This window comes from Chiloscyllium punctatum, chromosome 18 (genome assembly GCF_047496795.1).
Source record: "Chiloscyllium punctatum isolate Juve2018m chromosome 18, sChiPun1.3, whole genome shotgun sequence".
NCBI classification, from domain to species: domain Eukaryota; kingdom Metazoa; phylum Chordata; class Chondrichthyes; order Orectolobiformes; family Hemiscylliidae; genus Chiloscyllium; species Chiloscyllium punctatum.
Genome location: NC_092756.1, coordinates 87,824,233 through 87,850,664, shown reverse-complemented (window position 1 = coordinate 87,850,664; position 26,432 = coordinate 87,824,233). Strand labels below are relative to the sequence as shown.

At 46.8% G+C, this 26,432-nt stretch overlaps 1 protein-coding gene across 1 annotated transcript in view; it reads right to left on the bottom strand.

Annotated features, from left to right (window-relative positions):
- ncf4 (neutrophil cytosolic factor 4) overlaps positions 1-26,432 on the bottom strand; it is an 80,305-nt gene that overhangs the window by 43,846 nt on the left and 10,027 nt on the right. The window contains exon 4 of the mRNA XM_072588667.1: positions 7,360-7,430. Within this exon, the coding sequence (XP_072444768.1) occupies positions 7,360-7,430 (71 nt within the window). The remainder of the gene's footprint in view (positions 1-7,359; positions 7,431-26,432) is intronic.

Sequence of the window (26,432 nt, the reverse complement as noted above, 5' to 3'; positions counted from 1 at the left end):
CGACCCTGATCTCAAGCATCTGCAGTCCTCACTTTCTCCTTCCTACCACAGCGACTGAGGCAAATACTTTCATGCTTTTGAAAGGAAAGTGGATGAGAAAATGGAACAAAAATGTTTGCTGCGAAATTGGGGTGAGGTGGATGGAATGCAATAAGATATATGTCAAGCGTTAACATCGACACAGACTATTTGCACAAAGTGATCAGTGACTGTGCTGCATACCATCTGGAATTCAATGTTAACCATTGAATCTGCTCAACCTCCCATCTCCTCCCCTTCAGCTATTTCGACAGCATTTACGTGTGGTTTATTTTCCCCTGGGTTTGTACAGCTCCATATATTTGACCATTCACTCGATTTTCCCAAACCGCGTGGATTCTCCTCCCTGCCAGCTTTGTGTAGTCTGCAAACTTGGAGATATGACCTTTAGTTCCCTTATTTAAATCATTAATCTTTATTGTGAATAGTTAGGGTCCAGGTAACGATCCCTGTGGTACCCCAGTTAGCGTGAGCTTTTATATATTCATAGAGCCATACAGCACAGAAATAGACCCTTCGGCCCAACTTGGCCATGCCAACCAGGTGTTCTTACCTGAACTAGTCCCGTTTGCCTGTGTTTAGCCCATATCTCTCTAAACCTTTCTTATTCATTTGCCTGTCCAAATGTCTTTTCAATGCTGTAATTGTGCTCACCTCTACAATTTCCTCTGGCAACTTATTCCATATACGCACCACCCTCTGCGTGAAAAAAGTCCCCTATCCTGGGGAAAAGACCTTGTCTACTTATCCAATCCATGCCCCTCATGATTTTATAAACCTTTAGAAGGTCACCCTTCAGCCTCCAATGGAAAAGGTCCCAGCTTATCTAGCCTCTCCTTATAACTTAAATTTTCCAGTCTCAGTAACATCCTTGTAAATCTTTATTGAATCTTTTTCAGTTCATTGACATCCTTATTATAGCAGAGCAACCAGAATTTATGCAGAACTCCAAATGTGGCCTTGCCAGTGTCTTGTACAGATGTAACATGACATCCCAATTGCTGTACTCAATTCACTCACTAATGAGGCAAGTGTGTTAAATACCCTCTTCACCACCTGGTCTACCTAGAACACCACTTTCAAGGAACTGTGTATCTGCACCCCTAGGTCTCTCTGTTTGACAACACTCCCAGGGCCCTTCCATTAACTGTTTAAATCCTGCCCTGGGTTGTCTTACCAAAATGCAACGCCTCGCATTTATCTGCATCCATCTGCCATACCGCAGCCCACTGGCCCAGTTGATCAAGATCCCATTGTACTCTTAGACAACCATCTTCACTGCCCACTATGCCACTTGCAAACTTACTAACCATGCCTCCAATATTCTCATCCAAATTGTTTATATAAATGACAAACAATTATCTAAGAGAGTGTTCGCATTCATAACCCATCAGTGTTGAGATCAGTACTTACAAATTAGGGTAAAATTTTGATCCAGGCCTACTTTCAGGCTAAAACATAGTGCTACATTTTCTGGCATTTACTTGCGCCAAGAGTCTCAGACTGAAACTGGTCCCTGGATTTCATCAGCATCGTCAGTATGAGCGGCTGGCACTGATCAAATTTTACAGGCGATGCGACTGAAATGAAGGGATCAGATTTAATGCCCATTCCCCCCTTGCTAACAGTTACTCCTGGATACAGTCTGGCAGTGAATATACGTGGGCCTCACAGACTCAGTCACAGAGTGATACAGCATGGAAACAGACCCTTCAGTCCAACCAGTCCATGTTGAACATAATCCCAAACTAAACTAGCCCCACCTGCCTGCTCCTGGCCCATAGCCCTCCAAACCTTTCCTGTTCATGTATCTATCCAAATGTCCCTTAAACGTTGTAATTGTACCCAAATCCACCACTCCCTCAGGAAGTTTACTCCACACGCGAACCACCCTCTGTGTAATAAATTTACCTTCTGTCTTTTTTAAGTCTCTCTCCTCTCACCTTAAAAATGTGCCCCCTCATCTTGAAATCCCTCATCATGGGAAAAAGACAACTACCATCAACTCTATCTATACCCCTCATTATTTTATAAACTGCTACCTCTCCTACGTTCCAGTGAAAAAAATCCCAGTCCATCCAGCCTTTCTTTATAACTCAAACCTTCCCTACCCAGCAACATCCTGGTAAATATCTTCACTCCCGCTCCTCTTTGAACCTTTGCCTTGAATGGATTTGATACAGTTCATCCCGAAGCTTAATTTCTTTGCAGCTGTTAAAGCACACAGAGCATTAGACTTCCTAACTTGCTCTCTTGCACGAAGCCACCTCAAATCCTGAGCTACGCAATGAAAAATTCTGGCCGTGACTTCTGGAACTTGTGCTTGTTGTTCACGACACTCTGCGGGGATTCGAGCCCGTGTGTGCTCGGCCTGAGGGAGCGCAGCACGGTCGAAAGGTGCCGCTTTTACAATGAGGCGATAAACCAAAGCCTGTTCTGTTGTCCTTCAGGCCGGTGCACTCCATTCAGCACCAGTTTGAGGTGTACAGCGATGCTCCACCTCCCATCGGCCCTGTTGGCCAGTATCTGGCCTTGAACCAATATCATTAAAATTCAGATGGTTCCAGAGAGAAGGTGGGGAAAACTGCATGAGATAAACTGCTCGCAAGGACGGCTGGTGCAGGCATGACAGCCTCTTCCTGTACTTTAACAGTCCTGTGATTCAATGTTTAGAGCGCTCTCTGTGGGATCTTGCTGTGTGAAAATTGGCTGCTGTGTTTTGACTATACTTCAAAAGCACCGCATTGGCTTTAAAGCTCTGAGAAATGTTTTGAAGTTGCTATGTGAAGCCCACAGTCCTTCCAGACTTTTACTCCAATGTTCCTCATTTTAATCCAGGTCTATTTTTCAACTGTGATGAAATTTTATATCTTTCCACTGATGATTCACCATTGTGTTTGGTTCTGTATTCGTTTGCACTTGTATCCCTCCTTTATCCTGGTCTCTTACCTTTCAGTTTTGAAGATGGAATAAGTTTCTGAGCATTTAACCCTGCCCAACCTCTCCAGAGGTGACCATTGACCTACAGGATATTCTGTTTACCCTGGGGACAGCTACGAACTGTTTCAGGCACATCTTTAGAAACCTTTAATCACCCAATTAGGTACAGCCTGAGGCCTAACCCTGGTTGGAATTCCTCTGAAAGCCAGAAGCTGCGTGTGTTGTCAATTAACTCTGTCTCTCTCTTGTCTGCTGTATTGACGCCAGCGAAAGATCCCGCCAAAGAACAGATATTTGTGAATCTTATGGACCTCTGTCATTACAGCCATCTTCATCCAGACAGAGTTAGGGCTGGGCAACAATATGGATGTCAGTCCCTCAGGATAGTGCTGAAGTGATTAGACGCAAATGTGATTGGAGAGGAAAGGGTGGCACTGTGGCTCAGTGGTTAACACTGATGCCTCCCTGCGCCAGGGACCTGGGTTCAATACCAGCCTCGGGTGACTGTCTGTGTGGAGTTTGCACATTCTCCCTGTGTCTGCGTGGGTTTCCTCCGGATGCTCCCACAGTCCAAAGATGTGCAGGTTAGGGTGGATCGGCTGTGCTAAATTGTTCAGGGATATGCAGGCTAGGTAGGTTTGCCATGGGAAATGCAGATGGATGGATCTGGGTGGGATGTTCTTCAGAGGGTCCATGCAGACTCAATGGACAAAATGACCTGCTTCCACATTGGAGGGATTCAGTGACTCTGCATCACAAAGATGTGACAGACTAATTAAGTGCAGAGTTTAGTTTTCACAAAGGAGGACACAATAATGTTCCCAAAATGTTGGGTTACACAGGGACTAGTGAGGTGGAGGAACTGAAGGAAAGCAGTATTGGTAGGGAAATGGTTTTGAGGAAATTGACGGGATTAAAGGCCAATAAATCCCCAATAATATACATGCCAGTGTATTAAGAAAGCAAGAGAATACAGAATTGTGAACACAGCCCGGTCCATTGTGCAAACCAGCCTTCCATCCATTGACTCTGTTTCTTCTCGCTGCTGTCTCAGGAAAGCAACCAACATCATCAGAGACCCCTCCCACCCTGGTTATAATCTCTTACACCCTCTTCCATCGTGCAGGGATACAAAAATTTGATTATTTGTATAAATAGATTCAAGAACAGCTTCTTCCCCTCTGTATTGGACTTTTGAACGTACCTCTCAAATAGTAATTCTGAGCTCACCCTCTGCACCTTCTCTGCAGCTGTAACACTGCATTCTGCACTCTGTTCTGCCACCCTGATGCCCTTTGCATGGTATGAGCAGTCTGTACAGCATGCAAAACAACATTTTTCACTGTATCTTGGTGTATGTAAAGTAAATCAATCAATCAATCAAATAGAGGATGCTTTGGTGGTCAAGATTCCATAGACTTTGGATCAGGTCTTATGGTTTGGAGGTAGCTTGTGTTTAGCACTGCTGCCTCACAGCGCCAGGGACCTGGGTTCGATTCCACCCTTAAGCGACTGTCTGTGTGGAGTTTGCACATTCTCCCCCGTGTCTGCGTGGGTTTCCTCCTGGTGCTTCGGTTTCCTCCCACAATCCAAAGATGTGCAGGTTGGGGTGGATTGGCCATGCTAAATTGCTCCATAGTGTTCAGGGATGTATAGGTTAGGTGCATTAGTCAGGGGTAAATATAGGAGAATGGGTCTGGATGGGTTACTCTTCGGAGGGTTGGTGTGGACTTGTTGGGTCGAAGGGCCTGTTTCCACATTGTCGGGATTCTATACATAAAAAGGAAGTAGAGAAACAGGGAATTATAGAGTGGTCAGGCCCTGATGTCAATTGTAGGGAAAATGGTCTAGACCAATATGAAGGATTTAATAGCATAGCACTTTGGAAACACTGAAAGAATCAAACAGTCAGGATGAATTTATGAAAGGAAAAATCATGCTTGACAAATCTACAGAAAGGTTTTTTAGGATGTTTCTCATAGAGTTGATTGGGGGAGTCAGTGGATGTGGTTCACTTGGACTTTAAGAAGGTTCTCAATAAGGTACTACATAAGAGTTACACATAAGTGTAAAATTAAGCACGTGGGATTCGTGGTAGTGTGCTGATATGGATAGAGAACTGGCATACAGAACAGGAGGTAAGGAGTAGGGATAAATGGGTCTTTTTCCGAGTGGCAGTCAGTGGGATACCACAGGGACCAGTGCTGGGATCCTAGCCATACACAACATATGTTAATGATTCAGATGAGGGAACTACATGTATTATCAAACACAGAGTTGTACCTTTAGGAGCTTTTTATGGAATTAAACACCTCCCATAGTCCTCGTTGGCTCCACACTCACATTGGCCAGTCCCAACTCATTGATCTCTGAATCCTCCCTCTGGCCATTTGTCCCTGATTGGATAACAAGCTTAACTGGAGCATTGAAGCTTTCTGTGAAAGGTCAGGACTCTATATTGGTCCCCATTTCCGGTGTCTGAACCCTGATGAAAAGCCTCCACATTGCCTTCACAAATTAACTGTCCTTAATATCCCCCACTAACCTGTTGTCTCAAATAGCTTTGCTGAATTGGATCCTGCTACACTCATATACAAACACAATCTTCTTCCTGTCTTACAAACCTCAAAAGCCTACAGTGTAGATCACTCATTCCTGTAACGACTGCAGCTACAAGAGTAGATCAGAGGCTAGGAATCCAGTGAGTGGTAACACACCTCCTGACCCCCCCAAAGCCTGTCCATCATCTTCAAGGCACAAGTTAGGAATGTGATGGAGTACAGGGCGACCCCCGTAACCACAGGTCCAGGTAATGCGGTTTCAGTTACCCGCAGCCTGAACACATAAAAGGAACATTCCAGAAGCAGGGACCAGAAGGCTGCCAGGAAGGTACGTTTCCGATTTAAGTGAATGGGTTAGTACCTATCTGTGGTTTTGGGCTTGCGTGGTAGGTGTTGGAACGTATCCCCCGTGGGTATGGGGGGGACCACTGTACTCCCCACTTACCCTGGATGGGTGCAGCTCCAACAACACTCAAGAAGCTTAAAACCATCCAGGACAAAGCAGCCCGCTTGATGGGCACCACATCCACAAATATTTTCACTCCCACCACAACCGACGCTAATTTTGTGCCATTATTTAAGGGAGGCTACAAGGTAAAGCCAGAGACCTACAGACCAGTGAGCCCGACATCAATAGTGGGTAAGTAGATGGAGGGGAATCTGCAAAACAAGATCTACATGCATTTGGAAAAGTAAGGACTGATTAGGGATGGTCTGCATCTACCGCCACAAGGTGGACTGCAGGAATTCACCAAAGATCCTTAAACACTTTCCAAACCCATGACCAGTATCACCCAGATGGTGAACAGCAGCATCTGTGTGGGAATATGACTGCCTGCAAGTCCCTCTCTGAGTCACAGACCACCCTGACTCGGAAACCTATCACCATTTCTTATTTGTCGTTGATCAGAATCCTCAAACTCCCTCTGTAACAGGGGAGGGATTAATAACTAAGAGGCATAGAATTAAGGTAAAGGGTAGGAGATTTAGAGGCAGTTCATGAATAATTCTTTCGCCCAGAGGGTGATGGGTATCTGGAACTCAAGATGGTAGAGGCAGGACCATCACAACATTGTATATAGACAATCACTTGAGGCATCATTGCATACATGGTCAAGTGCTGGAAAATGGGGCTAGAATAGTTAAGTCCTTGGTGAACAATGAGCCAAAGGGCCTTTTCCTAGCTCTATGACTCAATGACCAACAGCTTTCCTTGAGTAATTAGTGATGGACATTAAGTGCTGGATTTGGCAGTAACTCCTGCATCCTGCCCCAAATTTTTTTAAAACAATGGTGGCTCAGTAGTTAGCACTGCTGCCTCACAGCGCCAGAGACCTGGGTTCAATTCCCACCTTAGGCAACTGTCTGTGTGGAGTTTGCACATTCTCCCGTGTTTGTGTGGGTTTCCTCTGGGTGCTCCAGTTTCCTCCCACAGTCCAAAGACATGCAGGTTAGGTGCATTGGCCATGCTAAATTGCCCGTAGTGTTCGGTGAAGGGATAAATGTAGGGGAATGGGTCTGGGTGGGTTGCTTGTTAGTGTGGACTTATTGGGCCGAAGAGCCTGTTTCCACACTGTAGGAATCTAATCTAATTCTACCCTCTGGTTCCCAGCTCTTTTGACAGTGGGAACAGTTCCTTCTGATTCACTTTCTCAAAACCCTTCTTGGGTTACATCCCTGAGAGGGAGGCAGAGGAGAAGCTCACAAAGCTGTCAGAGAAAGGATGGAAGAAAAAATAATGGAAGGAAACAGAAAAAGAAAGCAAGGAATGAGAACAGGAAAGAAAACAGCAATGTGTGCTTCGGAAGATGTTTCCCACCTTCATGTAAGTGTTGAGAACTGGGATCCTCTTCTCTGCAATTTCCTGTCTGTTGCCGATAAAGATTTTCCCTATGAATGAAAACAAGGACAGCCTGTTACAGATGGGACAAACAAAGGGGAATGGATCGACCTGAGTCAAGAAACATCTAGCCCACCCCCACACAGAATATCGCCCCCCACCCCCCCCAACACCACCCCACCCCCAACAGAGATTGCTGCCAAGTATTCCAGGCGGCCTACAGGCCTGCACTCCCCCAACCCTCAACACCCACCCCCCCCAACACTTGACAGCTCTGCCAAGATTCAACCTTTCGGAAAGTTGACATAGCATTGTGGCAATATCACTGCACTCATGATCCGAGAGGCCAAGTTTTCAAATCCCACTGTAACAGTACCTCCAGCAGCAGCTGGCGACGCTGAGGGAGGTCACTGAGCAGGGCAGTCGGAGCAGCTGAACCGATCCTCCCCGGAGGAGATGGGAACAGGCCATATGCCTAGAGGTGGCTTGTTGGCAGCAGACTGGGGAGCTGGCACTCCGGCCAGGTTTGATACCCCTGCTTGCCGGGCATCGACTACAGTCACAGATCACACAGACAGCCTGGTCACTGAGCCTATTCTTCCTCAATGTCAAATATTAGAGGCAATCCATCACTATTCTGAGGCAACCTCTCTCTTTCCATGCCAGAAAAGGCTGACTTATTTTAAAAAAAAAGGTTCATTCACGGGTTCTGCTGGCTGGACCAGCATTATTTGCCCCTCCCCAATTACCCGAAGCCTGTCCATCATCTCCAAGGCACAAGTCAGGAGTGAGATGGGTTCCTCCCCACTTGCCTGGTTGGGAACAGCTCCAACAACACTAAAGAAGCTCGAAACCATCCAGGGACAAAGGTGGTGTTGGACTGCCTTCTTGAAGCACTGCGGTCCATATGGTGTAGGTGGGTCCAGGGTACTGGTACGAAGGGAGTTCCTCATGTTTGACTGAATGACAGTGGAGGAAGGTGATCCAGTTATGGAATGTGGACCTTGGAGGGGAATTAGCAGGTTGTATGTTTCCATGCATCCATTGCCATTATCCTTCTAGACGAGAGAGGTTTAGAAGGGCTGCTTTCTCCTGGATGATGTTTATCTTTTCAGTGTTGTTGGAGCTGCTCCCATCCAGGCAAGTGGGGAGTATCCATCACACTCTTCCCTTGCAACTTGTAGATTGTGGATAGACTTTGGGGAGTCAGGTGTTTACAGAGGAACCTCGATTATCCGATCGAGCTGGGCAGGCAGTATTTCGTTCAGATAATTGATTATTCGGATGACTGATCCAATGCCTCTCCAAAAGGACTTGGAGTTTTCTGAAGTTTCCTTTTTCCTCGCTCTCCCTGCCTTGCTCCCTCTCTGTGTCTCAGGGTTTGTCTCTGAGCAGACACACAGTGTAAGGGACTGGCAGCATTGCCGAAGCTTCTCCCCGCTGCTGCTTCACTTCAATGGGATTGACAGAGCCAGCACTTGCTGAGTCCGCTCCCCGTTCAGAAGACTAGGCAGCAGCACAGTGGGTCAGTAAATGCCCCCCACCCCACCCCACACCATGCGCTTTCAACTCTCCACATTTCCAGCCAGCGGATGGAGTGAAACAGCCAGATGCCTCTTATCTCTTCCCCTCAATGGGAACAAAATGAAGTAACGGAATGGAAATGGCAAGCTGGACTGGACACCAACAGCAAGACTGCTGCTGCCTTTGGGGGGTAAGTCTCAAAATAGCACAGACACACACACACACACAGACACACACAGACACACACAGATCTCTCTCTCTCACTCACACACACACATACACTGATCTCTCTCTCTCACTCACACACACATAGACGCACACACACTGATTTCTCTCTCTCACACACACACATACACACACTGATCTCTCTCTCTCTCACACACACACATACACACACTGATCTCTCTCTCACACACACACTGATCTCTCTCTCTCTCACACACACACACACACACTGATTTCTCTCTCTCGCACACACACAGACACACATACACACACTGATCTCTCTCTCTCACACACACACATACACACACTGATCTCTCTCTCACACACACACTGATCTCTCTCTCTCACACACACACACATACACACACTGATCTCTCTCTCTCTCACACACACACACATACACACACTGATCTCTCTCTCACACACACACTGATCTCTCTCTCTCTCACACACACACACACACACACTGATTTCTCTCTCTCGCACACACACAGACACACATACACACACTGATCTCTCTCTCTCTCTCACACACACACAGATACACTGATCTCTCTCTCTCACACACACTGATCTCTCTCTCTCTCACACACACACACACACACTGATTTCTCTCTCTCGCACACACACAGACACACATACACACACTGATCTCTCTCTCTCTCTCACACACACACAGATACACTGATCTCTCTCTCTCACACACACACATACACACACTGATCTCTCTCTCTCACACACACACAGATACACTGATCTCTCTCTCTCACACACACACACACACACTGATCTCTCTCTCTCACACACACACTGATCTCTCTCTCTCACACTCGCACAGATCTTTCTCTCTCACACACACACATACACACACAGATCTCTCTCTCATACACACACTGATCTCTCTCTCACACACAGACACACTGATCTCTCTCTCTCTCACACACACACACACACAGATCTCTCTCTCTCTCTCAGACACACACATACACACAGATCTCTCTCTCACACACACACGCACAGATCTCTCTCTCTCTCACACACACAGACACACACACAGATCTCTCTCTCTCACACACACACACATCTTTCTCTCTCACAGACACACAGATCTCTCTCTCTCATACACACCCACACACTGATCTCTCTCGCTCTCTCTCACACACACAGATGTCTCTCTCTCACACACATAGATCTCTCTCTATCACACACATATCTCTCTCTCTCTCACACACACACACACTGATCTCTTTCTCAGACACACACAGATCTCTCTCAGACACACACTCACTCTCTCTCACACACACACAGATCTCTCTCTCACACACACACACACTGACCTCTCTCTCTCACACAGACACACACACACCTTTTTATTGCAACATTTTGACAAGTTCCCACTCTGCCCTGTACAGGACAATGCTGGAGAGATTGCCTGGGGTCTTTATTTGAGAATGTTCATAGAGTCATAGAGACATACAGCATGGAAACAGACCCTTCGGTCCAACCCCTCCATGCCGACCAGATATCCCAACCCAATCTAGTCCCACCTGCCAGCACCCGGCCCATATCCCTCCAAACCCTTCCTATTCATATACCCATCCAAATGCCTCTTAAATGTTGCAATTGTACCAGCCTCCACCACATCTTCTGGCAGCTCATTTCATACACGTACCACCCTCTGTGTGGAAAAAGTTGCAACTTAGGTCTCTTTTATATCTTTCCCCTCTCACCCTAAACCTATGCCCTCTAGTTCTGGACTCCCCTACCCCAGGGAAAGGATTTTGTCTATTTATCCTATCCATGCCCTTCATAATTTTGTAAACCTCTATAAGGTCACCCCTCAGCCTCCAACGCTCCAGGGAAAACAGCCCCAGCCTGTTCAGCCTCTCTCTATAGCTCAAATCCTCCAACCCTGGCAACATCCTTGTAAATCTTTTCTGAACCCTTTCAAGTTTCACAACATCTTTCCGATAGGAAGGAGACCAGAATTGCAAGCAATATTCCAACAGTGGCCTAACCAATGTCCTGTACAGCCGCAACATGACCTCCCAACTCCTGTACTCAATACTTTGACCAATAAAGGAAAGCATACCAAATGCCTTCTTCACAATCCTATCTACCTGTGACTCCACTTTCAAGGAGCTATGAACCTGCACTCCAAGGTCTCTTTGTTCAGCAACACTCCCTAGGACCTTACCATTAAGTGTATAAGTCCTGCTAAGATTTGCTTTCTCAAAATGCAGCACCTTGCATTTATCTGAACTAAACTCCATCTGCCACTTCTCAGCCCATTGGCCCGTCTGGTCCAGATCCTGTTGTAATCTGAGGTAACCCTCTTTGCTGTCCACTACACCTCCAATTTTGGTGTCACCTGCAAACTTACTAACTGTATCTCTTATGCTCGCATCCAAATCATTTATGTAAATGACAAGAAGTAGAGGACCCAGCACCGATCCTTGTGGCACTCCACTGGTCACAGGCCTCCAGTCTAATAAACAACCCTCCACCACCACCCTCTCTCTTCTACCTTTGAGCCTGTTCTGTATCCAAATGGCGAGTTCTCCCTGTATTCCATGAGATCTAACCTTGCTAATCAGTCTCCCATGGGGAACCTTTTCGAACGCCTTACTGAAGTCCATATAGATCACATCTCCTGCCCTCATCAATCTTCTTTGTTACTTCTTCAAAAAACTGAATCAAGTTTGTGAGATATGATTTCCCACGCACAAAGCCATGTTGACTATCCCGAATCAGTCCTTGCCTTTCCAAATACATGTACATCCTGTCCCTCAGGATTCCCTCCAACAACTTGCCCACCGCCGAGGTCAGGCTCACTGGTCTTTAGTTCCCTGGCTTGTCTTTACCACCCTTCTTAAACAGTGGTACCACGTTTGCCAACCTCCAGTCTTCCGGCACCTCACCTGTGACTATCGATGATACAAATATCTCAGCAAGAGGCTCAGCAATCGCTTCTCTAGCTTCCCACAGAGTTCTCGGGTACACCTGATCAGATCCTGGGGATTTATCCACATTTAACTGTTTCAAGATATCCAGCACTTCCTCCTCTGTAATCTGGACATTTTGCAAGATGTTGCCATCTATTTCCCGACAGTCTATGTCTTCCATATCCTTTTCCTCAGTAAATACTGATGCAAAATATTCATTTAGTATCTCCCCCATTTTCTGTGGCTCCACACAAAGGCCGCCTTGCTGATCTTTGAGGGGCCCTATTTTCTCCCTAGTTACCCTTTTGTCCTTAATATATTTGTAAACACCCTTTGGATTCTCCTTAATTCTATTTGCCAAAGCTATTTCATGTCCCTGTTTTGCCCTCCTGATTTCCCTCTTAAGTATACTCCTACTTCCTTTATACTCTTCTAAGGATTCACTCGATCTATCCTGTCTATACCTGACATATGCTTCCTTCTTTTTCTTAACCAAACCCTTAATTTCTTTAGTCATCCAGCATTCCCTGTACCTACCAGCCTTCCCTTTCACCCTGACAGGAATATACTTTCGCTGGATTCTTGTTATCTCATTTCTGAAGGCTTCCCATTTTCCAGCCGTCCCTTTACCTGCGAACATCTGCCTCCAATCAGCTTTCAAAAGTTCTTGCCTAATACAGCCATAATTGGCCTTTCTCCAATGTAGAACTTCAACTTTTAGATCTGGTCTATCCTTTTCCATGACTATTTTAAAACGAATAGAATTATGGTCGCTGGCCCCAAAGTGCTCTCCCACTGACACCTCAGTCACCTGCCCTGCCTTATTTTCCAAGAGTAGGTTAAGTTTTGCACCTTCTCTAGTAGGTACATCCACATACTGAATCAGAAAATTGTCTTTTATGCACTTAAGAAATTCCTCTCCATCTAAACCTTTAACACTATGGCAGTCCCAGTTGATGTTTGGAAAGTTAAAATCCCCTACCATAACTACCCTATTATTCTTACAGATAACTGAGATCTCCTTACAAGTTTGTTTCTTAATTTCCCTCTGACTATTGGGGGGTCTATAATACAATCCCAATAAGGTGATCATCCCTTTCTCATTTCTCAGTTCCATCCAAATAACTTCCCTGGATGTATTTCTGGGAATATCTTCCCTCAGCACAGCTGTAATACTATCCCTTATCAAAAATGCCACTCCCCTTCCTCTCTTACTTCCCTTTCTATCCTTCCTGTAGCGTTTGTATCAGCGATCTGAATTTGCTGAGATTGTCATTCTGTCAGTCTTTGTTTGGAGAGAGAATGAGAGGGTGGGAAGTCAGTCATTTGGAGGCGGTGTCTGGGCTCCCATCGATGTCCAGGACTGTTCTCGGCAGCACTTCAGTAAGCCGAATTCACTTTTAATCATTGTAATCAAAAGATGCGATCATCGCACCACTGTTGGTAACACCTCTTTGATATAATGTTTTTATGGGACCTTAAGATCTTCTTCGGATAATTGATATTTGGATAATCGAGGTTCCTCTGTATTTCCCATTATATAAGAAACTCGGAATAGATATGGTGGTATTGAAGAGTCCAACAGACATTTCTCACAGCAAAGTATTATGTACTGTACAAACATTACACTCCCCAGGCACCCTAATGTTGGGGCTAATATTAAAGTAGTAGGTTACCACAAAACAGCATGTTCCCAGTCGAGTGTCATGCTTTAAGTGACAGAGTATAATTTCTTCTGGTCACATGCTATGACGCTGTGACAATATCATGAGCATGTTCCTTAAAGGCATACTGACATGAAAAAGTGAAGACATACACAACTGTGAGTTGAACACAAGGCAGGCCCAAAGATCATGAAGCAGGGATTATTTATTCCACTGACAGCAAGTTATTACAAACACGAAAGGAAATTAAAGTTTAAGAAGGAAGGCCCAGTACATACATGGGATCTGGTTGAGGAAATCTTTTTTTCTGAACATTGAGATCTCCTTCCCTCAAAGCCATCCTTTCCTCCAGAGAGGATTGGTTCAGCTGCTCTGACTGCCCTGCTCAGTGACCTCCCTCAGCATTGCCACCTACTGCTGGAGGTACTGTTACAGTGGGATTTGAAAACTTGGACTCTTGGATTATTAATTTTTTAAAAAAATTTAGATTCCCTACAGTGTGGAAAAGGCCCTTCAAGTCCACACTGACCCCCCGAAGAGTAACCCACCCAGATCCATTTCCCTCTGACTAATGTGCCTAACACTATGGGCAATTTAGCACGGCCAATTCACTTGACCTGCACATCTTTGGACTGTGGGAGGAAACCCACGCAGACACAGGGAGAATGTGCAAACTCCACACATACAGTCACTCAAGGCTGGAATTGAACCTGGGACCCTGGTGCTGTGAGGCAGCAGTACTAACCACTGAGCCACCATGCCGCCCCTGTTTATTAGATTCCCTACAGTGTGGAAACAGGCCCTTCAGCCCAAGTCCACACTGACCCTCTGAAGAGCAACCCACCCAGACACAGTCTCCTACATTCACCCCTGGCTAATGCATCTAACACTACGGGCAATTTAGCATGGCCAACTCACCTAACCTGCACATCTTTGGACTGTGGGAGGAAACCAGAGCACCTGGAGGAACCACACGCAGACATGGGGAGAATACACAAACTCCACATAGACAGTTGCCTGTGGCGGGAATTGAACCTGGGTCCCTGGCGCTGTGAGACAGCAGTGCTAACCACTGAGCCACTGTGCTGCCACCATGAGTGCAGTGATATCACCACGATGCTACATCAACTTTCCGAATGATTAAATCTTGGCAGAGCAGTAGATGTTGGGGGCCATCTATCAGAGAGCTGCAAACTAACACAGTTTTCCAAAGAACATTTTGAAACATTCTAGAATTGCCCAGAAGAAGGCCATTCTGTCCATTAGTACAGTGTCAGCTCTTTGAATGAGCTGTCAAATGAGTCCCACTGCCATGCTATTTCTCCCAAGCCTGCTTTATTGGACCTGTTGCAATCATTTAACCTGATTTAGTTTTGAAAATTACTCTTGAATTTGTTTCTACCAGCCTTTCAGGCAGCACATTCCTAACAAAGCAAATCATTTTCAGTTTGAATCATAATAAGCAGAACAAGACCTGACATAACCTTTTTAGCAAAGAACAGTGGACAAGTCATCTGACCTCGAGCATATATTCCACACTGTCCTGTTGTCAGCATTTTCTTGCAGAAGAGATGCTGACCCTGTCCTCAGTCACCTGACTGCTAACTGGTTGTTTATAATATACATAAAGGATTTGGGGGAGAGGGAGTAAGTTTGCAGATGACACAAAAGTTGAGGGAGCTGTGGAGGATTGCCAAAGGGTAGAGCAAGATGCGGGTAGGCTGGAGACTTGGGTGGAGAAATGCAGATGGAATTTAATGCGGACAAATGCTTTTTGGTAGATCGATTGCAGGAGAAAGTCTACAGTACATGGCAGAACCCTTAGAACCATTGACATAGAACATAGAACATAGAAAAATACAGCGCAGTACAGGCCCTTTGGCCCTCGATGTTGCGCCGATCCAATCCCACCTAACCTACACTAGCTCAGACATCCAGAGGGATTTGGCATACAGGTCTCCAGCTTCCTGAAAGTGGTAACACAGGTGGATAAAATGACCACAAAAGCATAGGACATAATGTATAAAAATTAGTTAGAAACAAAAAAAAGCTGCAGATGCTGGATTCAAAGTAGACAAACAGGAGAACTGGAAGAGTCAAAAAGTGTGGTGCTGGAGAAGCACAGGAAGTCAGGCAGTATCCAAGGAACAGGAGAATCAACGTTTCGGGGATAAACCCTTCATCAGGAATCCTGATGGTGCCTGACCTGTTTGTGCTTCTCCAGCACCACACTTTTCGACTCTGATCTCCAGCATCTGCAGAACTCACTTTCTCCCAGGAGGCTGGAGGAGCACAGCAAGCCAGGCAGCATCAGGAGGGACAGGCAGGAGGCTGGAGGAACACAGCAAGGCAGGCAGCATCAGGAGGGACAGGCAGGAGGCTGGAGGAACACAGCAAGGCAGGCAGCATCAGGAGGTGGAGAAGGCAATGTTTTGGGTATTAACTCTTCTTCAGGAATGAAGTCCTGGAGAAAGGTTAATACCCGATACATTGACTTCTCCTCCTGATAAAAATTACAGTCATGTTGGAGCTGTATAGAGCTTTAGTAAAGCCACATTTGGAATATTGCATACAGTTCTGGTCACCACATTGCCAGAAGGATGTGGGGGCTTTGGAAATGGTGCAGAAAAGGTTTACCCAGATAATGGCAGGTTTGGAGGAGAGATTGGACAAACTTGTTGTGTTTTCACTTGAATATCAAAGGCTGAGCAGCGACTTGATGAAAGTTTACAAAATTACAACTGGCACGGATAGAATGGATAGTTGGAATATTTTTCCTAAAGTAGAAATATCAGTTAGTCGGGGACATTGGTCCAAAGTAAAAGGGGGACAGTTGAAAGGAAATGTGAGAGGAAAGCTTTTTGCGCTGAGGGTGGCAAGTGTTTGCAATGTGTTGCCCAAAGAGTTGCTGGAGGCAGATACAATAGCAACAGTTAAAAAGCATCTTGACAGACACATGAATAGGCAGCGAATGGATGGATACGGACCACATAGAGGTAAAAGGTTTTTAGTTTATAAAGGCATCATGTGTTGGCACAGGTTTGATGGGCCAAAGGGTCGGTTCCTGCTCTTCGTTCTTTGTTGGTTTTTGCTTCCTGTCTCTTTCAGAGCCTCAGGAGTCCACAGCCAGTGAAGCACTTCTTGAATTGTGATGACTGTTGTAACGTAGGCAATGCAGTGGCTGACCTCTGCAGCAAGATCCTACAAATGATGATGTGATAATGACCAGAGAATCTGTTCTTTTGCCATGTAAATTGGAGGATAAAGATTGGCCAGGGAACCAATGCCTTCAACAAAATAATGCCATGGGACCTTCTACATCCATCTGGGTGGACAGGAGAGAGTCCCGTTTCAATGGAAAGGTGACACCTCCAACAGTGCAGCACTCCCTCAGTACTGACCCTCTGTGTACTGACCCTCCGACAGTGCGGCACCCCCTCTGCACTAACCCTCCAAAGGTGCGTCACTCCCTCAGCACTGACCCTCTGTCAGTGGGGCACTGCCTCAGTACTGACCCTTCGACAGCATGGCACTGCCTCAGCGCTAACCCTTCGACCGTGCGGCACCCCCTCAGCTCTGTCCCTCCGACAGTGTGGCACTGCCTCAGCACTGACCCTTCGACAGCATGGCACTCCCTCAACACTGATCCTTCGACCATGTGGTACCCCCTCAGCTCTGTCCCTCCGACAGTGTGGCACTGCCTCAGTACTGACCCTTCGACAGCATGGCGCTCCTTCAGCGCTGACCCTCCGACTGTGCGGCCCTCTGTCAGCACTGACCCTCTGACAGTATGATACTCTCTCAGCACTGAACATCTGACAACATGGCACTCCCTCAGTACTGACCCTCCGACAGTGGGGCACTCCTCAGCACGGACCCTCCAACAGTGCAGCACCCCCTCAATACTGATCCTCCAACAGTGCAGCACTCTCTCAGTACTGACCCTCCAACAGTGCAGCACCCCCTCAATACTGACCCTCCAACAGTGCAGCACTCCCTCAGTACTGACCCTCCAACAGTGCAGCACTCCCTCAGTACTGACCCTCCGACAGTGCGGCACTCCCTCAGTACTGACCCTCCGACAGTGCAGCACTCCCTCAGTACTGACCCTCCAACAGTGCAGCACCCCCTCAATACTGACCCTCCAACAGTGCAGCACCCCCTCAATACTGATCCTCCAACAGTGCAGCACTCTCTCAGTACTGACCCTCCAACAGTGCAGCACCCCCTCAATACTGACCCTCCAACAGTGCAGCACTCCCTCAGTACTGACCCTCCAACAGTGCAGCACTCCCTCAGTACTGACCCTCCGACAGTGCGGCACTCCCTCAGTACTGACCCTCCGACAGTGCGGCACTCCCTCAGCACTGACCCTCTGACAGTGCAGCACTCCCTCAGCACTGACCCTCTGTGTACTGACTCTCCGACAGTGCGGCACCCCCTCTGCACTGACCCTCCAAAAGTGCATCACTCCCTCAGCACTGACCCTCTGTCAGTGGGGCACTGCCTCAGTACTGACCCTTTGACAGCATGGCACTCCCTCAGCGCTGACCCTTCGACCGTGTGGCACCCCCTCAGCTCTGTCCCTCTGACAGTGTGGCACTGCCTCAGTACTGACCCTTCGACAGCATGGCACTCCCTCAGCGCTGACCCTCTGACTGTGCGGCCCTCTGTCAGCACTGACCCTCTGACAGTATGGTACTCTCTCAGCACTGAACATCTGACAACATGGCACTCCCTCAGTACTGACCCTCCGACAGTGCGGCACTCCTCAGCACGGACCCTCCAACAGTGCAGCACTCCCTCAGTACTGACCCTCCGACAGTGCAGCACTCCCTCAGCACTGAAATTCCAACAGTGCAGCACTCCCTCAGTACTGACCCTCCAACAGTGCAGCACTCCCTCAGTACTGACCCTCCGACAGTGCAGCACTCCCTCAGCACTGAAATTCCAACAGTGCAGCACTCCCTCAGTACTGACCCTCCAACAGTGCAGCACTCCCTCAGTACTGACCCTCCAACAGTGCAGCACTCCCTCAGCACTGAAATTCCAACAGTGCAGCACTCCCTCAGTACTGACCCTCCAACAGTGCTGCACTCCCTCAGTACTGACTCTCCAACAGTGCAGCACCCCCTCAATACTGACCCTCCGACAGTGCGGTACTCTCTCAGTACTGACCCTCCAACAATGCAGGACCCCCTCAATACTGACCCTCAACAGTGCAGCACTCCCTCAATACTGACCCTCCAACTGTGCAGCACTCCCTCAGTACTGAATATTTGAAGGCAGAAGTGGGTAGATTCTTGTGCAGCAATGGATTCAAAGACTACTTAATATAGGTGCAAATGGATATCAAACCACAACCAGACCCAATGAAGGGCTCCTGCCCGAAACGTCGATTCTCCTGTCCTCGGATGCTGCCTGACCTGCTGTGCTTTTCCAGCACCACTCTCGACTCCTCCAACCAGGATGTGGGTTAATGTGAAAACAGGCTCATTGGGCCAAATGACCTCATAGTGCTCCGAATTCACGTATTTATATATTCACGTGAAATGAAGCATGTCGGAAATCATCCGAAACTGAAAGTAATCTCCCTGGATATTAAAATTATCTAAGCAGGACCAGCAGCAGGATGGATATTATGTAGCAGAAGAGAGGTGAAGGTGATTGAAAGGTAAAAATATTGGGCAAGTGAGCAGGCAGAAGGCTTCATTACAGATACGGAAGACACAAAGCTAAAAAGTAGACAATATCAACATGAGGATTAATTCATGAGAATTTAGAGTTCTCCATTTATGTATTAGGCTGCCATCTAGTGAATGAAACACAAACAAAAGAAATTAGATAATTGCTGATTCACACAGGATGAGGAAAAGTAGACGTTTGCCATATCTGGACGAATTTAGAGGCAGAGCCTTAGATGATGTTAGTGTGCATTGTATTATATTATCACTGTCTGGACTTTAGGCATTAGGCCTTGGTAAGACCACATCTGGAATATCGTGGGCAGTTTTGGTCCTTGTATCTAAGAAAGGAGCGATAGAGAGAGTGTAACAAAAGGTTCACCAGACTGATTCCAGGGATGGCAGCACTGAGGACAGACTGGGTCAGTTTGGACAATACTTCACTGAAGGGGGGAGTCTCATAGAAACCTAGAACATTCTAAAAGGGCTAGACAGGGTAAACGCAGGAAGGATGTTCCCGAGGAGTCCATAACCAGAGGCCATGGTCTAAGGATACAGGATAGGCCATTTAAGATTGAACTGAGGAGAAATTTCTTCACTGAGAGTGTGCTGTGTCTGTGGAACTCTCTCCAACAGAAGGCAGTGGAGGCCAAAACATTGAATGTTTTCAAGACGGAATTAGGTATAGTTCTTCAAGCTAAAGGGATTCAAAGAAAGAAAGCAGGTAGTGAGTTCGATGCTGGAGAAGCACAGCCGGTTAGGCAGCATCCAAGGAGCAGGATAGTTGCCGTTTCGAGCATAAGCTCTTCATCAGCTCTTCATTCTTGATGCTCGAGCCGTCGACTCTCCTGCTCCTCGGATGTTGCCCGACCGGATGTACTTTTCCAGCGCCGCACTTTTTAACTCTGATCTCCAGCATCTGTCGTCTTCACTTTCTCCTATTGAGTTAGATGATCAGCCATATTAAATGGAAGGGAGGGCTCGAAGGGCTGAATGGCCTACTCCTGCTCCTATTTTCTATATGTCCATGTTTTTATGCGTTGATGTCGTTGAAATACCAAATATAACAGATATCAGGGGTCTCAAGCCCACCTTCACCTGGATGCCATAGGCTTGGGGTCTACTCCCTGGTGGAATTTTAAAAAATTAACTGTTTGGTCACAAGAAATGGTATCACTGGTTAGACTGATACCTCCATCCCTATTTGCCCTGAGATGGTGATGGGATGCACCTCCTTGAACTGCAGGTTCATCCACAGTGCCAGGCGTTTGACTCAGTGAAAATGAACAACCAACATCTTTATTCTTGAGGGTTCTACATAACCAGGCGTAGCTGCTGCTGCAGCTCCTGTGGGTCCATGGCTCCTTTCCCCATTTCCCCTTTCACCCCACCCCACAAGCAACCTTTGGCCCACCTGCTAACACCCACTTCCTTGTGGTCAGGCGTCCGAACCAATATTGATGCTCGTTTGACGAGGCCATGCAGGCTTGATAGGCCAAATGGCCTCCTACTGTGCTGTAACACATCTGTCATTCTTCAGGGAGACTCCCTGTGGCCAGTGCAGGAATAATTCCAGGAAATCTTTTCTCCAATATCCTAAAGGCACGTGGGCAACAGGGATTGACCAATCAAAAGAAGTCAACCCCTTCCAACCTCTGGCCAGCTAACATTTCTCTCAAGAATTTACCAACAACTTACGAGGTGGTGTGATGGCTCAGTGGTTAGCTGCCAGGGACCCGGGTTCGATTCTACTCTCAGGCGTGGAGTTTGCATATTCTGCATGGATTTCCTCCAGGTGCTCCAGTTTCCTCCCACAGTCCAAAGATGTGTAGTTTTGGGTGGATTGGCCATGTCAAATTGCCCACAGTGTCACAGGGATGTGCAGGCTAGGTGGGTTAGCTATGGGAAATACAAGTGTGCAGGGATATGGTAGTGGACTTTTTCTGGGTGTGACACTGTTCAGAGGTCAGAGCTGACTCGATGGGCCAAATGGCATCTTTCTGCACTGCCAGGTTTCTACGATTCTATGACTGTAGCCTTCCCTGTCCCTGTCTTCCTGGGTAATTTCTTCCAATGCGCAATAACTCTGCAACAAGAGCACTTCCAATATCTGATGTGACTTTGATTCATTATTTTACAGCCTTGGTTCCCCCGTCCTGTTGGCCCCAGTACTGTGAACAATGTCTGTGATCAGACCAGCTTAACAGCCATGAAATGAAACCTCAAAACTTCACAGCTCTCCAAAGTGAATAATTCCAGGTCTTGAGGCCTGCATTCAACTCACTCCCATCTAGTCCTCATGCTGATGGGAAACTGGATCATAAGTTACAAGAAAAGTAGCCTCCCTCTTAGCATCAGCTCCTACCAACCTCCCACTGTGGCCCACTATTAGCACTCGCCTTGTGTTCGATAATTAAGCTTCCAGGGTGCTAACGTTGAACACACGGTTTACAAAAATAATATATGTTTTAAATGAGCTTGTCCGGACCATAGTAAGTCCAGAGTAGGTGGGACGTCTGGCCCAGAGGGAGAGACAATGCCACAACCTCACAACAGCGTTGAATATGTCAAAAATGCTGACCCAGCAGTGCAACACTGAACTTACTAAGAAATGTTGCCAACATCCTTGGAGGGTTTGAGTTACAGAGAGAGGTTGGCCATCATGGGGCTATTTTCCCTGGAGCTACAGAGGCTGAGGAGTGACCTTATTGAGGTTTATAAAATCACGAGGGCCATGGATAGGGTGAATAGTCAAGGTCTTTTCTCTGGGCTGGGGGGAGTCCAATACTGGAAGGCATTTGTTTAAGGTGAGTGGGCAAAGATATAAAAGGGACCTGAGGGAAAAGATTTTCACACAGAGGGTGGTGTGTGTATGGAATGAACTGCCAGAGGAAGTGGTGGAGGCTGGTACAGTTACAACATTTACAAGGCTTTTGGATTAGTGGTGCTGGAAGAGCACAGCAGTTCAGGCAGCATCCAAGGAGCAGCGAAATCGACGTTTCGGGCAAAAGCTCTTCATCAGGAATACTATTCCTGATGAAGAGCTTTTGCCCGAAATGTCGATTTTGCTGCTCCTTGGATGCTGCCTGAACTGCTGTGCTCTTCCAGCACCACTCATCCAAAATCTGGTTTCCAGCATCTGCAGTCATTGTTTTTACACCATTTTCAAGGCATCTGATTGGGTACGTGAATAGAAAGGGTTTAGAGGGATATGGGCCAAGTGCTGGCAAATGTGACAAGATTAGATTAGGATATCTGGTCAGTATGGACAAGTTGGACTGAAGGGTCTGATTCAGTGCTGTACATCTCCATGACCCTATTTAGGTGAGATTGGGCACTCAATTTAAACAGGCAGGATCCTCCACACCGTGGCTAAATGGGATATCTGGCCTCTGGTTCAGAACAATGTGGGTTTAAACCCATATGTAGCAAAGTTTGAAAGGATTAACAGAACCAACACGCTGGCAATGACTACTGAGCATGTGTGTAAGGAGATATGCTGTGATGATGTCTTTTCACATGTCTGACCTAAGAAAAGAAGGCACCAGCAAGACCTCCCACTCCCAGAAGCCACAGGGTAGTAGTCATGGGCAAGTTCAACTTCCCAAATATTGATTGGAAGCTCTTTAGATCAAGTAGATTGGATGGGGCGGTATTTGTGCAGTGTGTCCAGGAAGCTTTTATAACTCAGTATGTAGATTGTCCGACCAGAGGGGAGGCCATATTGGATTTGCTACTTGGTAACGAACCGGGACAAGTGATGGGCTTGTTAGTGGTGAGCATTTTGGTGATGGTGACCACAATTCTGTGACTTTCACCTTGGCTATGGAGAGAGATAGGTGCGTGCAACAGGGCAGGTTTTACAATTGGGGGAAGGGTAAATATGATGCTGCAAGACAGGATCTGAGGTGCATAAATTGGGAGCATAGGCTGTCAGGGAAGGATGTCATTGAAATGTGGAACTTTTTCAAGGAACAGATATGACGGGTCCTTGATATGTATGTACCTGTCAGGCAGGAAAGAGATGGTCGTGTGAGGGAACTTTGGTTGACGAGGGAGGTTGAATGTCTTGTAAAGAGGAAGCAGGAGGCTTACATAAGGTTGAGGAAACAAGGTTCAGACAGAGCGTTGGAGGGATGCAGGATAGCCAGGAGGGAGCTGAAGAAAGGGATTAGGAGAGCTAAGAGAGGGCATGAAAAATCTTTGGTGGATAGGATCAAGGATAACCCCAAGGCCTTTTATGCGTATGTGAGAAACATGAGAATGACGAGAACGAGGGTAGGTCCGATCAAGGACAGTAGTGGGAGACTGTGTATTGAGTCGGAAGATAAAGGAGAGGTCTTGAATGAGTACTTTTCTTCAGTATTTACAAACGAGAGGGACCGTATTGTTGAAGAGGAGAGTATGAAACGGACTGGTAAGCTAGAGGAGATACTTGTTAGGAAGGAAGATGTGTTGGGCATTTTGAAAAACTTGAGGATAGACAAGTCCCCCAGGCCTGACGGGATATATCCTAGGATTATGTGGGAAGCAAGAGAGGAAATTGCAGAGCCGTTGGCAATGATCTTCTTGTCTTCACTGTCAACGGGGGTGGTGCCAGGGGACTGGAGAGTGGCGAATGTTGTGCCCCTGTTCAAAAAAGGGAATAGAGATAACCCCAGGAATTACAGGCCAGTTAGTCTTACTTCAGTGGTAGGCAAAGTAATGGAAAGGGTTGTTGTGGTTCTGTTCGCCAAGCTGGGAATTTGTCTTGCAAACGTTTCGTCCCCTGTCTAGGTGACATCCTCAGTGCTTGGGAGCCTCCTGTGAAGCGCTTCTGTACTGTTTCCTCCGGCATTTATAGTGGCCTGTCTCTGCCGCTTCTGGTTTTAATGGAAAAGGTACTGAGGGATAGGATTTATGAGTATCTGGAAAGACACTGCTTGATTAGGGACAGCCAGCACGGATTTGTGAGGGGTAGGTCTTGCCTTACAAGTGTTATTGAATTCTTTGAGGAGGTGAACCAAGCATGTGGATGAGGGTAGAGCAGTGGATGTAGTCTACATGGATTTTAGTAAGGCATTTGATAAGGTTCCCCATGGTAGGCTTATGCGGAAAGTCAGGAGGCATGGAATAGTAGGAGGTTTAGCCAGTTGGATAGTGAACTGGCTAACCGGTCGAAGTCAGAGAGTGGTGGTAGATGGTAAATATTCAGCCTGGAGCCCAGTTACAAGTGGACTTCCACAGGGATCAGTTCTGGGTCCTCTGCTGTTTGTAATTTTTATTAATGACTTGGAAGAGGGAGTCGAAGGGTGGGTCAGTAAATTTGCAGACGATATAAAGATTGGTGGAGTTGTGGATAGTGAGGAGCGCAGTTGTCGGCTGCAAAGGGACTTAGATATGATGCAGAGCTGGGCTGAGGAGTGGCAGATGGAGTTCAACCCTGTCAAGTGTGAGGTTGTCCATTTTGGAAGGACAAATAAGAATGCGGAATACAGGGTTAACAGTAGGGTTCTTAGTAAGGTGGAGGAGCAGAGGGATCTTGGGGTCTATGTTCATAGATCTTTGAAAGTTGCCACTCAGGTGGATAGAGCTTGTAAGAAGGCCTATTGTGTATTAGCGTTCATTAGCAGAGGGATTGAATTCAAGAGTTGTGAGGTGATGTTGCAGCTGTATAGGACCTTGGTAAGGCCACATTTGGAGTACTTTGTGCAGTTCTGGTCGCCTCATTTTAGGAAAGATGTGGAAGCTTTGGAGAGGGTGCAGAGGAGATTTACCAGGATGTTGCCTGGAATGGAGAATAGGTCGTACGAGGATAGGTTGAGAGTTCTCTGCCTTTTCTCATTGGAACGGCGAAGGATGAGGGGTGACTTGATAGAGGTTTATAAGATGATCGGGGAATAGATAGAGTAGACAGTCAGAGACTTTTTCCCGGGTACCACAGAGTGTTACAAGGGGACATAAATTTAAGGTGAAGGGTGGAAGGTATAGGGGGGATGTCAGGGGTAGGTTCTTTACCCAGAGAGTGGTGGGGGCATGGAATGCGCTGCCCGTGGGAGTGGCAGAGTCAGAATCATTGGTGACCTTTGAGCGGCAATTGGATAGGTACATGGATAGGTGCTTAAGCTAGGACAAATGTTCGGCACAACATCGTGGGCCGAAGGGCTTGTTCTGTGCTGTATTGTTCTATGTTCTATGTTCTCCCACATTTCTGTGTGCAGTTGATGATTGATACACATCAACAGTTTGCACTAAATCTTATGGTGACCATTGACAATTGGAGAAACCCTGATTCCTGATGATTCTCATTCCGAATGTAGGGCTTTTGCCCGAACTGTCAATTTTCCTGTTCCTCGGGTGTTGCCTGACCTGCTGTGCTTTTCCAGCATCACTTTAATCTTGACTCTAATCTCTTGCATCTGCAGTCCTCACTTCTGCCGAATTGGAGGAACCCGTCTGGTTCAGTAATCCACCTCAAGCAAGGAAATCAGCCATTTTACCCGGCCTGGCCACTTTGTGACTCGAGACAGCAATGTGGTTGACTCTTAACAGCTCTCTGAGCAAGTAGGGATGGGCATTGAACGTTAGATAGTGACACCCACATCCAGTGGACATTTTTTTAAAAAATCAATACTCATTTGTATTCCTACACATTGGACAGAAAGCTTAGAAAAACAATGTCTTTTTAAAAATAATCTTTCAGGTGTTTCCAGGACAAGTGGGACTTCAGGTCCAGAGGCCGGGACATTTCTATGACACCAACCAGCCTCACACATAACACTAATGTTGACCCAGCAGTGCAGCCCTGAGCCCACCATCATTCAGGTATCAGGGTCCAACTTGAACTCAGCGAATGGGTTTTCAATTGAGTTGAAATCCTGCCCCAACAAAACTTATTGCCCATTCCGCTGAATGGGAATAATCCCCACGGTTTTTGTTTAGATTCCCTACAGTGTAGAAACAGGCCCTTTGGCCCAACAAGTCCACACCGACCCTCTGAAGAGTAACCCACCCAGTCCCATTTCCCTCTG